The 16,922-nt window shown below is 40.0% G+C and overlaps 1 protein-coding gene across 2 annotated transcripts in view; it reads left to right on the top strand.

The window, feature by feature from the left end:
* SH3GL3 (SH3 domain containing GRB2 like 3, endophilin A3) overlaps positions 1-16,922 on the top strand; it is a 58,622-nt gene that overhangs the window by 40,875 nt on the left and 825 nt on the right. For both annotated transcript variants that reach the window (XM_033071120.2, XM_033071119.2), the window contains 7 exons: positions 3,404-3,472; positions 4,097-4,169; positions 4,670-4,813; positions 5,469-5,602; positions 6,967-7,125; positions 9,905-10,008; positions 11,229-11,356. In XM_033071120.2, coding sequence (XP_032927011.1) covers positions 3,464-3,472; positions 4,097-4,169; positions 4,670-4,813; positions 5,469-5,602; positions 6,967-7,125; positions 9,905-10,008; positions 11,229-11,356 — 751 coding nt within the window. In that variant the 5' untranslated portion in view covers positions 3,404-3,463. The remainder of the gene's footprint in view (positions 1-3,403; positions 3,473-4,096; positions 4,170-4,669; positions 4,814-5,468; positions 5,603-6,966; positions 7,126-9,904; positions 10,009-11,228; positions 11,357-16,922) is intronic.

Below are 16,922 nucleotides of genomic sequence, written 5' to 3' on the forward strand. Positions count from 1 at the left end.
ATAAATGCCTTAGCAGATAAATATTTAGTTTTTAAAGACTGTAATAAAATTGCAGGCTGCATTTTGAATTGTAGCTGGATATCCAGAATTAAATAGAAATCATAATATCTGCAGGGGTTTCTTTCAAAGCCTATTTGTTTTATTTCACATTTTTCTTCATATAAAATTCTACATAAACCACCAGAGACTTTCAGATTGTTTATAATACAGCGTCATATTTAATTTTTCAGTTTTAAAAAGAACAGCAGGATCTAGCAAGAAGTAACAAGCAAGGAGCATTTGTGTACAAACTGCAATGTTTCTTCAGGCAAAAAGGTCTTCTATTATATAGAGCATGCAAGTTTTGCCATTGAAGGTAGCTTGTTATCGTGTGTAACTCCAGATGAGAGATGATAATACAAATGGCTGATCTGAAAGCATTTTCATGTTCGTAATTTAACTTTGTTGCTTTTGTCTTTCTCTCACTAACTCTAATATACGTGTGATGGAAGGAGTTGAACAGACACCTGAGAGGAAGAAATCTTTCCTATTGCAGAGCTGTTCTCTGAGTGTAGGTTTTGATCAGAGGAAGTTTAGTTAGCTTCACCAGAAACTGGACTAATGAAAAACTTCAGCTTCTGACCTGCAGTGGAATAGTAAAGAGATGGTGGCCCCCCTGTTTGTTTTTTTTTCACAGCCAGGAATTGTGGCCCTGTCTAGTCAGATAGTGCTGAATCCATGGTGCCCAGGTTCTGAATTTGGAGGTGAAGGATTCTTAATGTAGAAGAAATTCCAAACTCCCTCAGAGTACATGCCTTGTGTGATGGTAGCAGTTTTATCTTTGAGGTGACTTGTAAAGCTTGATAGATATTGCCATGTACCTACACAGCCCCCCAGCTGGGCATCCTCTATTTATGTTCAAAGCATTCTGCAGCTTGATGTAAAGCATGTAAATGATGCTCAGCAAATAGTCAGGGAACTAAAACTCAGCAGCTGTCTCCTTTGTACATTCATTTTCAATAATTAATTGGGTATCCTGTGACTTTTAATTGTGAGAAGGGTGATGCTAGTTTTACAACTCCTAAATTCAGTATGATCAGAACAAAAGCTTTTTTGTTCCTAAATGCGAGACTAGTACAGCTATTCCCAATTATACCAATATGAAATAAACTGTAGAGGTGTAAAATTTAATTATAATCATTAGAACTTTATACCAATTTTTAATGTTGGTAGTTCAGAAAACTTACAGACTTTAAGGAATCATTCTTTATGCAGTGTCATTTTTCAAAGGACATTAGAACTCAGGGTAAATACCATTGAAGAAGTTCGTCCTTGGGCTACAGATTGCAGTCTCATTAATGTTTGCATAGAACTGGGAAAACATGTTAACCAAATTTTTTTTCTTATCATCAGTACTTTTTATTCTTTTAGATGTGTAGTTAGGTTGTCTTCAGAGTCTGTATGAAACCGAATCTGCAGATCCCATGGCTGGCTCTGAGGAGTTGCATGCTCAAGTCACTGTAAAATAGATTTAGAATTTTATTATTGATTACACTTTCAAAGTCAGGCAATCATGTTACTTTGTTATGTTTATTTTTTACCAGCGTATGAATGAATTATCTGTAATAGGGCTGCTATGACTGTGGGTTTTGCAACTTAAGCCTGAGAAGGGTGATTCTCCCACTGCACTCAGCCTTTGAAAGGGTTTGGGGAAACCCCAGATCTCTTCCTTGCCTGCTGGAGAAAGCAGATATGTGTGAGGCTGTGGAAAATGGCATTGATTATTTTTGGAATTAACAATGCACAGAAAGGAGACAGAAACTGTTATTGTGGAGGAGCTGCAGAATTCCTGATAGGAATTCCTGCTTTTTATGCAGCCTTGTCATGTACCTTTCTCTGTCTGCTCAAGGACTCCTCAGACATTCCTGCAGAGACCAGGGCAGTGTCCTGCTCAGTGTGTGACCTCAGGTCACTTCTCTGCTGTCATGTCTTACAGCAGCAAGGTGATGACCCACAGGAGCTCACTGGTACTTGGGCTTCTCCATCTGTTTTATCTGTCTTTGTGCTCGTTCTGCCAGTGCTCTGGAAGAGAAATGATCCTGACAAGTGTGTGTGCTGCTTGGCATATTAAGCATGAAGATTGTGAGTGCTGCTGTAAAGCCAATAGAAATAATTAGCTGTACGTCTCTCTTTGAACTCACATTTTCCCTTAAGCAGGACTGTTTTGTGACTGTGTGGTAGTGGTGATATTGATGCAAGGTCAGCCACTGCTGAGCTCCCAGCTCTGCTTCATCAGCTCCTTGCTGGTTTTTGGCAGGGCAGTGTCCTCCCCCTCACCTGTGCTGTGCAGGCAGTGGCCGAGAACAGGGAACCATTGCACTGCTGAGAGCCCTGACCCATTTTCAGGTTATGCAAGTCCCCAAGGCCCTTCTAATTCAGTGAGATGAATTCTCTTTTAGAATGTGCTGAGGACAAACAAAATGCTTTGCTGGGGACAGGTTTGGGGACCAGCAGCAGTCAGTGAGCTAGGCCTGGATTTCACACGGTGCTGTTACAGTTTCAGTGATAAAAGCCAATTAAAACAGAGAAATGTTAGGTATTTTTGAAGGAATGTAATGCTGAATATGTGTTAAATCACTGTCATAGTTGAGGGATGCTTTCAAAGGCTGTTTCACACTGGGTGAGGATCTGGCTTTCTTTTCATGTTGACACAGTGCAGGTACCATGCACTGCAAGAAGCAGATGGCTGAGCTCTGCTTGATGGCTTTTCCTGGCCATGATTTACTCAGTGAGGACCACAGTCAGGTGTGACAGCCTGGAGTTTTCACACAAAAGTTGGTTAACTTTTAGCCTTTTCAGAAGGTTTACTGAAATCTATTTGAAATTGGTGCTTTGAGTTTTTGAAGAGCAGCTGGCATTCTTGTTTTGATCATAAAGGTGCTCAGTCTCACAGGTGAGTCACAGTGAAGCATTTTTCACGAGTCTCTTCCTTCCACTGAATTGCACACAACTCCCAGCAGCAGGAATGGGAGTTACATCCCTGAAGCTCCTGGCACAGAGGGCCAGAAGGTACTCAGAAGTACAGAGCTGCAGAGACTCACTTGAAAAGGTTACTGTGGATTTACCTGCAGTCAGACTCTGGTCCCTGTGCTGAAATCTGCAGTGTAGGTCATGCCTGTAGAGTACAAGCTCTTCAAACATCAGAAATCATTTTTTGTTTGTTCTAAATTTGTTATCAGGTATCCTTGTCTCTCTTGAAGGGCGTACTTCACTTCTAAGACTGTTTACTTTTGTCCTGCATAGTTGCCTTGAATGGATGCTGGCTGTTTTCTGATCTGGAGTCAATTCCTGTAACTCTGAGATTTTTATTCTGCAATTAAATAACAATACCTTTTTTAAGTGTGTTAAATTTATCTTTTTACAGTTATTCAGTGAAAAAATAAGTGGAGCAGAAGGAACAAAGTTAGATGAGGAATTTCAAGAGATGGAAAGGGTAAGAAAAAACATGTTTTTCAATATTAAGCTATTACAGAATCAAAAATATTTCATATTTCAAGTGATTGAATGGTGTTGTAGATTTACCTGGGGGAGGAAACCTTATAATGTGCTTGCAAACAGAAAGATAAAAGGATAAATGCAAATTTGTCCTTGAGCCTTGACAACTCAGCCAAGGGAGAAGAGACTTCCACAAAGGCTGTTTGAGCAGAGGATCAGGTTCCACTGACACCTCTCGGCAGTGAAGAGAAATTCCTCCAAGAAGGGCTCAGAGCATCAGGAGGAACCTTCCCCTGCCTGTGTGGGAGTTTAGAGAAGTCTGCAGTGTTAGTGAGGCTTTGTAAATATCACAAAGCCTCTGCATCTGATCAAATTAATGATACAAATCTGACTACTTGGGCCAGATTTTCTCTTGGTTAAAGATTATATTTTTTAGTTTAAATCCACGTCCAGGAATTTATGTTAAATTGACATGTTTGGTACCCACTGAGGAGTTGTGCTGCAAATTAAACAATGTTACTGCCAGTTTCTGCTTTTACAATTGTTATGTGTTTTTTAAAAAATGCCCTTGCCTTTCTGTGTATTTTTTAATGTTCATAGTAGACTTACTTTTCTTTTTTAGAAAATTGATGTTACTAATAAAGCTGTAACAGAGCTTCTGTCCAAATCCACGGAGTATCTTCAGCCAAATCCAGGTAGGATAGGAACAATAGGTGTTGGATTTTGATGAAAATTGTTTTATTAATTGGAAATTAAATCTAGGTAAATAAAAGCTAGTTAGGTCATCATTGTGAGGTTTCTGTGTGGAGTTCTGCAAAGTTCCTCTAAGCAAGAGGGAGAAAGAGAGAAAGTTGGCTTTGGCTGTGCCTGTATCCTGTATTTGCTTTCTGCAATATTTCTAATCAAGGAACTCACAAGGAAGACTAGACAAAGGAATGTGAGTGTCAGTGAATATTTGCCTTGAGAAATGATGCTTTTTCAGTTGGGAATAAAAACTAGTTTCATATGACCCATATTGTTGAATGGAATCTTATTTCAACTTTGGACTATGAGGTACTGACAAGAAAAAAATTACAAGTTTGAGACAAGCTTTGTGACTTTGCTTGAAAATGATTTATTGCTTTAAATAGATTAACTTTAAAACTGGTTTTATCACTTTTAAATTTTTTTTTTTCTTTTTCCATGTCTCTCTTAGCATACAGGGCCAAGCTGGGAATGCTGAACACTATGTCAAAGATCAGAGGACAAGTTAAAACCACAGGCTACCCCCAGACAGAGGGACTCCTGGGAGACTGCATGATACGGTATGGCAGAGAGCTGGGCGATGAGTCTATGTTTGGTGAGTTTGTGCATCTCCTCTGCCAATATTTCACCATAAAGTCCTTTGCTAAGTATTAATCACTCACTGACATAACCTGTGTAGTTGGCCACTGCAGGTAAGAGGGATCAGGGGATGATTGATACAGCTCAGAAGCAGAGTGTTCCTGCACATTTGTCTGCCTCTGTTGCACATGGGTTTGATAACACTGTCACTGATGCTGTCTGATCATCCCTGTTATTAAGCTTTTTAGTTTCTAAGTTGCCAAACCTAAATAATTTAGTTTGATTCTTAAATGCAGTTTATTTCTTTGAACCTTTATATAAAAATGGCTATGCTAAATTTGAGAAGCAAAGTAAGGAAAAAATTCTTGTAGAAAGAAATAAACAGTAACACTGGATGATTCTTTTTAGTAATGACCTATTTAAATACAGTAGGGAGAAAAGTTTTTTTTCCTCTGATATCTGTTGGGGAAAAAATCCCTGAAATGTAATTCAGAACAAATATTTTCTATTTTCAGTTTTGTATAGAAACCAAGCATAGCTTGCATTATTTTCCTTTTTACCCTTCAAGGGGGACTGCAGCAGATACAGAAAATACCTATTAAACAGCTATTTTAAGACATATTTTCTGCTTTTACATATCTTGAGATTTAAGAGCGTATTCTTTACCACAGGCCTTGCACTGCTGGATGCTGGTGAGAGCATGAAGCAGATGGCAGAAGTGAAGGATTCTCTTGATATTAATGTCAAACAAAATTTCATTGATCCTCTACAGTTACTGCAGGATAAAGATTTAAAAGAGATTGGGGTAAGTTTTCCATGGTAGAGCTTCCCTTAGCAATAATCAGAGTCAAATCAAACCCTAGTTCCCTGAGATTTTTTTCTTGAAAGAAATAAGGTAAATAAATTTCGTTGTAATAGAATTTTCTCTTTAGCAAAACAGTGACAAAATCTGTTTAGAATCAATGCCTGACTATTTCTCACTTGTCTAACTTACTCAATTTGCTATATTGCTTGTACAGTTAGTACAAGCATAGTGAAGAGAATTATATTCTTTGTTTTTCTGCTGTTTTATTTTAATGAACATTTTTATTAATGCTTATGAACATGTGAGTGGGCTGTGATTTACTGCTAGTGATTATCCTGTCTTACCATCCCTGTCAGCCTAAAGCTGTTTGCAATGGAGAATGAATACGACTGTTAAAAAAGGCTTTTCAGGGCAAACACAGAATGATCTGAATAGTATCATAAAATGTTGAAGTGCCATATGCCACTATATGAAAAGTACAGGACACTAAGGAACACATTTTTAACCTTTAGAGTTAAGTTTTTCATTGTTTTTGTTTACAATTCAAAGTGTTACAATTCAAAGAAATCCAGGCAGTTTTTTTCTGAGTCTGTTGATTCCAATGGATTTGGGTAATAGCAAGTTAAAACCTTGATGAAATGAAGAAATGAAAGTTATTTTGTTTACACATAAATGAATGTGGAAAGCATAGCAAAAAGATAGCAGTAATGTCTGTAGCTGTCTCCTTTGAAGCATAGCTGTTTTCACTTGTGCTCTTCTGAACTGCTGAAAGAAAATTGTTTGATATTAGCTTTAATGAGCATTTTGTACTGTCATTTTGAGTCCACTTTGTGAGTCTGTCAGTCCCAGGATTTTTGGCAACAGAAAAGCTTGTGTAGTTTTATCAGATAGAAGTGTCAAGTTGATACCTAGCAAGAACAGCAAGAATACAAGATTTGTTGGAGCACTGCTTTAGGGATTATAACCCTTTAAGTTGTCATATTGCAGATAATTCAATATGTAAAATTGAATTACATGTAGAATATGGTGACACACAAGTATTTAGGTTGGATCCTGCTTCTCTTAACAGCTCAGAGAATCTGTACAGTTGCACATTTAGTGAAGTCCATAAGGTGGATGTCTAAAATAGGCAAATCAAGGCCTATCTTAGTCCCCAAAGTTCTACCAAAGGGCTCTTTATTTAAAATTTCTTTCATTTATGTAGCCCTACACTTAGCAAGGGATGGACTGTACAAATCTCTGAGCTTTGTATTTCTTTCAATCTGCATATATTTGCATCCATCACTGATATTTCCTCAGATTACAATGTGTTTGTTTGGGCATGTCCCATTTGGTCCTTCCCATAAATGCTCTGTCTCTTTTAGCATCACTTGAAGAAGCTGGAAGGGCGCCGCTTGGATTATGATTACAAAAAGAAGCGTTTTGGAAAGATACCAGATGAAGAAGTTAAACAAGCAGTAGAGAAATTTGAAGAGTCAAAGGAACTGGCTGAAAGAAGCATGTTCAATTTCTTAGAAAATGATGTAAGTCTGTGCTTCATCTTTGTTTGCTGCAGTACATCCTGGAGGGGCAAATGTGTGGGATTGGTTAAAGCCAGTCCCATCCTTCACAGGAGGTAAGGTCTGAAAGCAGAAACTCTGCCTCTTCCCACTTTTAAATCCCCTATTAGAGAAGAACATAATGCACAGCAGAGAATGGGAGAACTCAAGAACTCAGGAATTCCTTCTGGAGATACAGTGATACAGACAAGATTGCCACAGAGGTCTCAAGTAGGACTAGCTGAGAATAAAATGCAGTTTGAAGAGGCTGAATATTGGGAAATTGGTATAGTCAACACCTGCTGCTGAAAGTATAAGCAAGGGCATGTACCCTCTGAGCTTTCTGAATTTTAGCTCACTTATAGTCAAAACTTTGCTGCTGGTATGGAGGCTCTGAATGATTTTACCTTGGAAAATCATTACTATTACTCTTTGGCTCTAAGAAGTCCATAGAGTCAGTTTGTGGCTTGGGCTCAGGTATGTGGACTTTGGCTCAGAGTCCAAGTCCATCGTGAAATTATGTCTGAATAAGGAGCAGCTGTGGCCATTCAGGATAATCCTCTCTTCTGTCCACACACAGAGGAATAGTGGGATGTGCTTTCTCCTGCATAATCATGGAACTGTAGGAAAAGAGGGCTGGACCTATTTGGGCCTGTTCCAAAGTTTTCACTTACCCTGTAGATGCAGGATCACAGAAAACACACTTACAAAGTAAAAAGTGTGCTGTCTTCTGTGAGCAAACCGCAACAGTGAGGAGCTGTGAAGTGGGAATATTTAACTGCAAGCAACTTCTCTCTCTATGCACACCCTGTTATAAACCAGCCTGTAGCTCCTGAACTGTTAGAAAGTGGGACACATTTGTTACAGCAGTGTGTAGTGTAAGGCAGTTAAGCCTCTTGCTATTTCACCAGTGTGAGTTAATGAGAGGAGCAAAAGCTGGAACATGCTCTTACCAACAATTTCAGCCCTGCTCCACTGTAGGCTCTGGTTGCAGTGGATGTGTGTTTTATAATTGTCTTGCATGGGCAGCTGAGAAATGTTTCAGGTACTGTTTATCATTAATCAGAGCACCAAACTGAGGATAAAAGACTGCAGGAATTCAACTGGTTTAGCTCAGCCACTAGAAAATAGATGAATTATGCATTCTAATATAAGTAATTCTGCCTTTGGGAGGGGGTAAACTGGATATTCCTCTGAAGTTTTTTCAGTACCCATTTCCTATTGTTTCTGTTAAAAGAAAACTTTGTGCTCTTCCCCTTCCATTTTTCTGCTGACCCAGTCTCTCTGTCCTCCTGAAACTTTTCATTACAGCCTTGTTGTCTAACCCCAGATGGTCTCACTGTGTTCGCAGAGATCTTAATTGCAATCATGTCCTTCTGATCCTTTCCAGTTCCCCAAGTGTCTCTCTCTCTTGGTCTTCTTGCCTTGAAGTCTGTTCTCAGAGCTCTGGTTCCCAGCCATCTTGCCAGGTGCCTTTCCCAGGCTCAGTCCTGATCCCCACCTTTCTCAGGATTTTGCACAGCCAGTTCCAGACCTCCCACATCGACACTGTTGCATGCACTTCTTATCAGATCCATCTTCCTGCCATTCCCACACAGCCAGTCCCAGGTTCATCTTCCTAAGTAGCTTTTAGTCCCTCAAGTTTCTCTGGCTCTTTCCCAGTCTCTCTCTTCTCCTAATCCACAGCTCCATATTTCTCCTGGTTCTTAGTTGTCTTGTTTGGACAGTCCTTTATCCATTTTCTCTGACCACACACCCAAACCCCAGGCACTTTGTGTGCTGTCCTCAGCTGTTTATATTACTTTCTTCTGACTGTGATGGGATTGTATCAGCTGTTGGTTTGGTTCTGTGCATTTCATTTCTTTATGCTATGTGACAGTGTTTGGCTTTCTTGGAGTCTTGGCAGAATTTTTAATGATCTTTTTGACTGAGTAAAAGCAGACAAAGTATAACACAAAACTGCCATGGGTCCATAAAACATTTGTAGAAAGTTTACTCAGATATTTTCTTATGATCCAATGTCTGAAGGCGTCATGATGGAATGGAAAGATGTCAGACTTCTTGGGGTCTGAGTTCTTAACGTTGTCTTGAAGAAGACAAATATCTGTTACTGTTCCATACCCCATACAGCTTGAACTTTTCAGCTTGTGTTAGGGGAATGAGATTATTTGTTACCTCATGAATAGAAATATTTTGGTTTTTTCTTTCTCCTTCACATTCTCCCTTTCCTCATGATTGGCTAATATGTTTTCAATCCAAGTAGATAAATCATGTTTCATTTATCAGTTTATAAATGCTGCCATCTAGTGAGATGAGTCCAGATCATTTGAGAACTGCACTTTGTAAACATTGATAATAAACACTAATGGGTCTGAGTCCTAAGAGTCACAGTGTAATTTCTTCCAGCATTGATCAGAAAAGCTCCACTTTCACCTGCTAAGGGGTCATGTCCTATTAAATGTTTTGGGCTTGGGTGTTGACAGACAGCTGGCTTGGAAGTTGAAAGCAGAAGGGATTTGCACATTGTGAAAGGAAATGACTCAAGGACCCAGCCCTGAGTTAGTGAACTAGAAGTTACACCTCAGTTTTGTTCAGTTTCCAACTGGCAGTTTCTTTGATAGAATCACATGTGCTCTTTTCCAGTAAGCCCACAAGGTACTGTGGTCTTTTGAGATACCAGGTCTGTTTTAAATGATCTTTTTGTTTATCTTTCTGCTGAATGTACTGCAGTGCCCTTACAGCTATTTTCCTCTCTGTTTTTCAGGTAGAACAAGTCAGCCAGTTGGCTGTGTTTGTAGAAGCAGCACTAGATTACCATAAACAATCCACAGAAATTTTGGAGGATCTGCAGAGCAAGCTGCAAAACCGGTAAGATGGAACCCCTCAGAAAATGCTGAACCTCTTTTGCAGCCGAGGTTCACAATGCTGGAAAGTCACTGAAGCAACAGATCTTGTAGCACCACCTCCCAGATGACATTTGCTGTGCTTTGTGCCAGACTGAGCTCCATGGCTTTAAACCCCTGCCACCTGGCAGCTTCTTGCTGTGCTGGGAGACTTTAATGTAACACAGGATCTGCCCAGGGAGCTCTGAGTGTGTGCAGAGTGTCTCCCATCTGTAGAGGTTAGTGGGGACAGCCTCCCTTTGTTTAGAGGTTTGTTTCAACTTGCATACTTTGAGTTGTGTTTTGGACGATTTGCTTGGAAGTTGGCCTGTTTTTATTGAGATTAAGGGGTGTAACAAAATTCTACAGCACAGTAAGGAACCAGCCAGCTGGCCAGGAACAGAGCTGTGCTGTAACATGTGTATGAAAGGCTCAGGTGCTTTGTGTCAGCCTAAGAAAAGGAAGAAATGCTGCTGTCACTGATGTGTCACTCGGAGAACCACAGACCTGAGTGTCACTGTGGTGCAGGCAGAGCCAAGAGAACTGCTTGGGGCTTTCAGCCCATGGTGAGCATTGCCTTGAGGGCAGCTGTGTCTGTAGACACCCTGTGCCATCCCAGCTGGAGGGGCCTGGCAGGCAAGGAGCTCTCAGCTGGGGCACACACAGCAAGAGGTTCTAGACTTTTGCTGGCTAAATGGTTTTTTCCTGTTTTCCCTAATAAATAGGCCATCTGTGAGATGCAGTCCCTGGGCCTCTGTCCTGGTTGTGTTTCTCCATATGTCATTTGCAGCTGAGCTTTCCACAGAGCTCATTCCTGCAACTTGTGCTGAACTCAGTGGCAGCTGTGGGTGCTCATCACTTCCTAAAGTCAGGCTGTTAAGCTTTATGCCTTTGTCAGCAGGACCAAAGTATTAAATAAATTAGGGACTTGCTGAAATTCAAGTATTGCATGAGAATTGAGCAGCTTTTAGTAAAACCACACACTCCCCCCACAAAAAAAACCCAAAAAAGCAACCAACCAACCAAAAAGCCCAATGCTATAAAACCAAAACACAACCAAAAGAAGCCTAAAACCAGGACAAGCAGATTTTCTTAATCCACCTTTCAAGCAGCAAAGCACTTAACCTGAGCTTAAGTTCTGTAAGTATTTCTTTTTTCTTTCTTTCTTCCTCAGTAAATCTCTTGCTGCTCTTCTCTGTGTTCCAGAATAAATGTAGCATCTAGTCGGCCTAAGCGTGAATTTAAGCCAAAGCCTGTAATAACTACAACTCTGGAAGTTGGTGATAATCAGCAGCACAATGGGATTGCCTATAGTTCTTCCATAAAATCATCAGGTGAGTCTGTCACCACAGAATTAATGTGTCTCTAGGTGCTTTGCTAGGTTGTTGTTTGAGATATTTCTTGTACCATGAGAACAATGGATCCATTAGACATCAGTATCTGTGCATCTGACTCCAGATTGTTTCCCAGATTTCAGAACAGCACTGTGAAGCAGGGTTCCTCTCAACAGGCTCTCACCCATCTGAAATTTAGGTGTGGCGTTCTCCTTGGTCTTTTAGGTCTCTGAATTGCCACTGAGGGTGGGAGGAGAGAGAGGGAGAGGCACTTGCAGAAAACATTCATTTTCTTGCAAAGACAGATGCCTACAGTGGGTGTGTTTGATCACAGTCTGGAGTATCTCTAGGTGCTAATTTTTCTCCAGTCTCAGGGCATAAATGATCTGTGCAGGATCTCAAATACTAACTATGTAAAATTGAGAGAGATGACTGCCACCCTTGCTGGTTTTAACATCTTCTAACTTTACTGTCCCCTAATCATGTATTAAAGTATGAACTGAAGTGCTTTAGCTACCTGTTGGGGAAAGCTTAGGACCCTTTCCTTTGATAAGGCTCTGATTTCACAAAAAAAAAAAAGGGAGTAACTTCTGAAAGTTATTTGAATAGTAATAATTTGTAATGTTACACATTGAAATAGCTTTTCCCCATCTCATGAATAAAATTATTTTGCCTTCTCTCCTTAATGATTACACTGTATGATGAGATGAGCCCAGTAAAAAGCCAAACCAATAAAACCCCCAAACAAACAAAAAACCCCAAACAAAACCCAAATTACTATATGCAAAGAGAATGAAAAACCAGAGATTTTCCCATAAACATTATTTGTAAGGAAAATAGAAGCAGTAAGCCAAAGGTTCCCTTCTGTTCTTGGCATGACATTTAGGATCTTTCCTGAAGTTTTGTTGGGGTTTTTTTCCCTAATTCTCCAATTTCTTCTTCCCTCTAGTCTTGTTCTTTTTTAAAGGTTGTTGGGAGAGAAATGAGAGAACTAAAAGTGAAAGAATAAAGCTTGGAGCTGTAACTTGATGCTCCTTCTAATGTCTCTTTAATTTTCTTGCACTGTGCTACAAGAAGAAACCATTATACAATCCATGCTGAAGGGCAGTTGCAGCACTTTGGCAGCATAAATCCACCCAGCAAGATCTGATTCCTTGATTTGTTTGAAGCTCCTTGTGCTGCCTGAATGCTGAGTTTTTGTGTTGCTGTCAGTTGTGGGATGGAGGGAGACAACCACCTCTGCACATTCTCAGGTCACACCAGTGGTGCCTAAGACTTGTGACACAAGGACACATTTCATCCAAAGCACAGGAGATGTTTGCAGTGATCAGTAACCTCTTTGGTATTTTCACAACACATCTGGATGAAAGTAGCAAAAACACAGCAACTTTACTACAAATCACCATGAAATTTCTTGGCCCTATCAACTGTTATCAAGTTATATAGGATTTTTTTTCCTGTTTTGCATGTGCAGGGGACAAAGGAGATTCAGATTCAGCATTTGTATATAAACTAATGTGTCAAACCACATTACAATGGCTTATCATTGCCATGCAAAAGTTGTTCCAAGATGTCCTTAAGGATAATCAATCCTGCCTTTGGAAGAAGGATAGATGATGACTTCTCCAGGTTGCTTCCAGCCCACTTAGTTAAATAAAAATCTCATTTTTAATGAGCTGAAAGTCAGTGAAAACTGGAAAAAAAATGACCACTGGTCTTTAAGATAGGGAAGGAATGAGGCACTTCCACTCACTGACTCCATTCATGGACTGTTGTACCATTTGCATATCACTAAATGAGGGGTTGTCACTGCTTCACTTGCTTAGTGCTGTCAGAATGGAAATAAAACCACCATAAAAGAGATGAAAAGGAGAAACAGGATATATATGATAATTGTTGCCATGCTGAAGTGTTGCTGATAACATTAGAAAGACCATGTGTGCTGATTTTTTTCCTCCTGAAGAAGCTGTAGATGCTGTGCTTAGGTTCCCAGCAGTTACAAATCATCACTGAAATCTCTGTTCATTCTCTTTTGTTTTCCTATTCCTACTCAAACATTGTCCATATGGACTTCTGTGAACTGCAGTGGGCTCAATATGCCCTGCTCATAAATGGGAAAAACTTTCTGTCCCTTTTAAAAATCAGAATCATGGAACAGATTAGATTTTTTATGATCTGTGATTTAGAAATGAGCAACAGGCAGTTCTAAGCAAAACTGCTAAATGTCTTAAAGTCTCCATGAGATGGGGAGATAGCATTGTAACCATCTTCTTTTTGTTTAGGAAACTGAGCTCCCCATCCTACACAAACAAGTATTTCCATGCTTCATTTTCCCTGCTTCCATATTGACCCTAGCAAAATACAGATCTTTAATTTCTCTGATGCTGTCCCTCAGGGAAAGTAGTGTCTTGGTACTCAGCAAAGCCATGGAGATCTGCAGGACAGTTCAAAGCAAGATGTGACATGTTCAGCACAACTGCCATGCTACAATTCTGAGCATGGAAATGACTTTTCCCATGTTCCACAATAATATTTCACTATCAGCTTCTTGGAGCAGAAATATTTTCCTTTGTATAGTCTCTAATGTGAGGATTATTTACTACTTATGACTTGCACACATTTGCAGGGCTAGATTCACATAAACTTAATTTTTATGTTGCGAGTTGTTTGGCTGCTTTGAGTAAATGCAGATAAAAAAATCTCTAGTTCTAATTCATTGTTATCCTCATTAATGAGCTGCAGCTGTGAGCATCATCTGGCTCATTTTAGAACTCTTTAATTGCTGTATTACATCATGCCTTTCACTCAGTTTGTTTGTCAGGTTTGACTGTGATATGAAATATATGGATCTGGTTGCCACATGCTGGAATTTAACATAAGCATCTAAATGTTTATTCACTTCAGCCATGAGGGAGACTGGGATTAATTATCTTAGCAAGCTTCCAGTTTGTGATTATTAAAGTACAGTCTTGCTACCTGATGTATAAAGCATGGTATAGAAGGCAGAGTAGATGCAGGTACAGGCAGCAACACCTTCTTTGGAGAAAACAAACAAAAAGCCCAAACCATCATTGAGTGACATTTTGGTTTCATCCTGTAACACACCAGGAATCACAGACAGCTTCTTGCTTACCCTGACTCTGTGCTGTCCAGATCTGAGTGGTCTGGAAATATTAATAACAGTTCTTTTTTGCCTGTGACAGGGAAGTAAACTAGAGAAATAAAGGAGATGCATATGGAGTTGCAATTAACACAAACCCTGTTGGCAGAAATAGATTTATTTAGCTGAAGCCTCTGCAGCATTTGTGCAAGTAGACAGCAAAAGGCTGGAGTGGTGCCAGCAGCTCTGTGATGTTAAGCAATGTGTGTTGCAGACTGTCAGGCAGTGCTGCCCCCTTACCTTTGTCAGGGAAGCTTTGTCTCGTTGGATTATACAGTAGCAGCAGCTGCCTGGCTCTAATGAAGACTTTGACTGATCCTACAGCCTGGAGTGAAACCGGTTGTGCTGGCTGTGGCCATTATTTAAAAACCTTTCCAGGCTGCCAGACTTTTCTTTGCAGTTCTTTGGAGCTTAAAATGAACCAAATGTGATCCCTCTCTGATCAGGTACCTCACTGTCACAAATTAACTGGCTTGCAGTAACAAATTAGCCCCATGGGAGCAGCTGGTGCAGGCGAGGAGCTCTGTCAATTATTGCGATCCCCACCTTCTGCTGTTGACAGTTCCAGAGAGCTGGTACCAGTTCTACCTTGGCAAAGGCTGAAAATAACTCGGCTATTTTTAAACACAATCAGCACAGTTGTGGTTTTAAACATGGTAAGTCCATTTTTGCTGGGCAACTGGCTCATCATCTCTTTGCTTGGAGTCCTTCAGCAACTATATGACAACCAAGGTCTCACCTATACCAATGTATCAGAGTAGCTGTAATTTAGTTGGTTCTTGTAGGACTTTTTCACTACCCCCTGAGCCTTCCACAGGGAGAGGATGAGTCTGGCATTGTGACAGTGCTGCTCTGGGAGGGTTTGCTTAGTCTCTGTTGGCACTTCTCTTCCATTGTTGTAAATAAAAGCTCTCTTCTGTTGCTATCAAGGGTAAAATATACCCACAAAAGACAAAAGCAATTCCTACTTTCCAGTTTTAACAACAGATATTGCCCCCAATTGTATTATTGTCAATGAAAAAGGTGCTTTCAACTACCTGTTCTCACTGGGTGATCACCACTGGTTCTTAGCTGGTTTCCTTTAGAGACTTCTCCTAATTCCTTTATCTAGAAAATGCCTGAGCAATTACTTTTTAATAGTTTCCTATGCATTACCATGATTAACAGATTAAAATACATCTTTGCCATTTTAGCTGTTATATCTGTAATGCATTACTAATTGCATGCAGATTTACCCAGTAAAAAATGATAGCTGGGAGAGTCAAGACTGGAATGTTTGAGTATTGCTGCAATGTTCCCAATAAGACAACCTGAATAATTTAAGTATTAGTGTTCTAGAGGTATCATGCTATAAAGTACAGTACTCTTTTTTACAAGGCAGCAGCATTAAGTCTTTTCTCCTATTCTTCATTTATAAATGTATTTCAAATGACCAGACTTTTACTTGGATACATTACATATGTTGTTAAAAAATCTGTTATGGCTGAACTACAGTTGAACCATGGGCTAGTCCTTGACCACAGAGCTGAACTTTACAATTTGAACATAATTATTCTAATAAAATGTATTCTAATTATTCATAAATATGAATATTACATATATATTGGTACCACCAATCCAAGCTAATTAACACTCCTCCATGAGAATATCTTTTAAAAAGGTATTTACTGCATTTACAAGGTTAACTGTTTTTTTAATGTTTAAGGGTGATTTAGAATTATAATCTTTTTGGGATAAACAATGTAAATTACAAGAACAGCCAGGTACTGTATCAGAAAACTGTTTTCATCCCTAAAATAATTTGACAGGCAACTTTGTTCCTACCATAGCCTTTGCCTTAGTTCAGATGGAGGATGTGTGAAATAAAGGACTGGAGCACACAAGCTCAGGGAGCAGTAACCCAGAACTGTCACTGCTCAGGGGAGGGTGGAAGCCTCTCTCCTGCCAAGGCACACATGGTATGAAAATCCAGGTGTCTGCCTCAGGCTGCAGGGCTGTGTTTGCAGGACAGACCAGGAGCCCCTGCCCTCTGGTAGGTATTCCCAAAGGATCATTGTGCTGCAGTGCCATTTCTTCAAAGGATTCCTTGTTATTTCCCCTGTTGACTCTTCTGCTTCCTCAACTCCTGCCCTTCCGATTCCTCTGGCAGCTCCACTGAGAGCACATGGGTTTTGACAGCCCTCAGTTGGAGATAAACATCCTTTTGAGAGGGAAGGCAACTTAAGGGACAAACAATTCTGCTTTAAACTTATTGTCACTAATCTTGTACTTTATATGTAGAAGCACCAGATGTTAATGAGCAAAAGCAGTGGAAAAGCTGTTGCTGTCGACATGACAGCAGGGTGACATTGTTGAGCCCTTGCTTTGTGCTTAGGGGCTGGTGGGATGCGGTGGAGCTCAATTAAT

This window comes from Catharus ustulatus, chromosome 12 (assembly GCF_009819885.2).
Source record: "Catharus ustulatus isolate bCatUst1 chromosome 12, bCatUst1.pri.v2, whole genome shotgun sequence".
Lineage (NCBI taxonomy): Eukaryota > Metazoa > Chordata > Aves > Passeriformes > Turdidae > Catharus > Catharus ustulatus.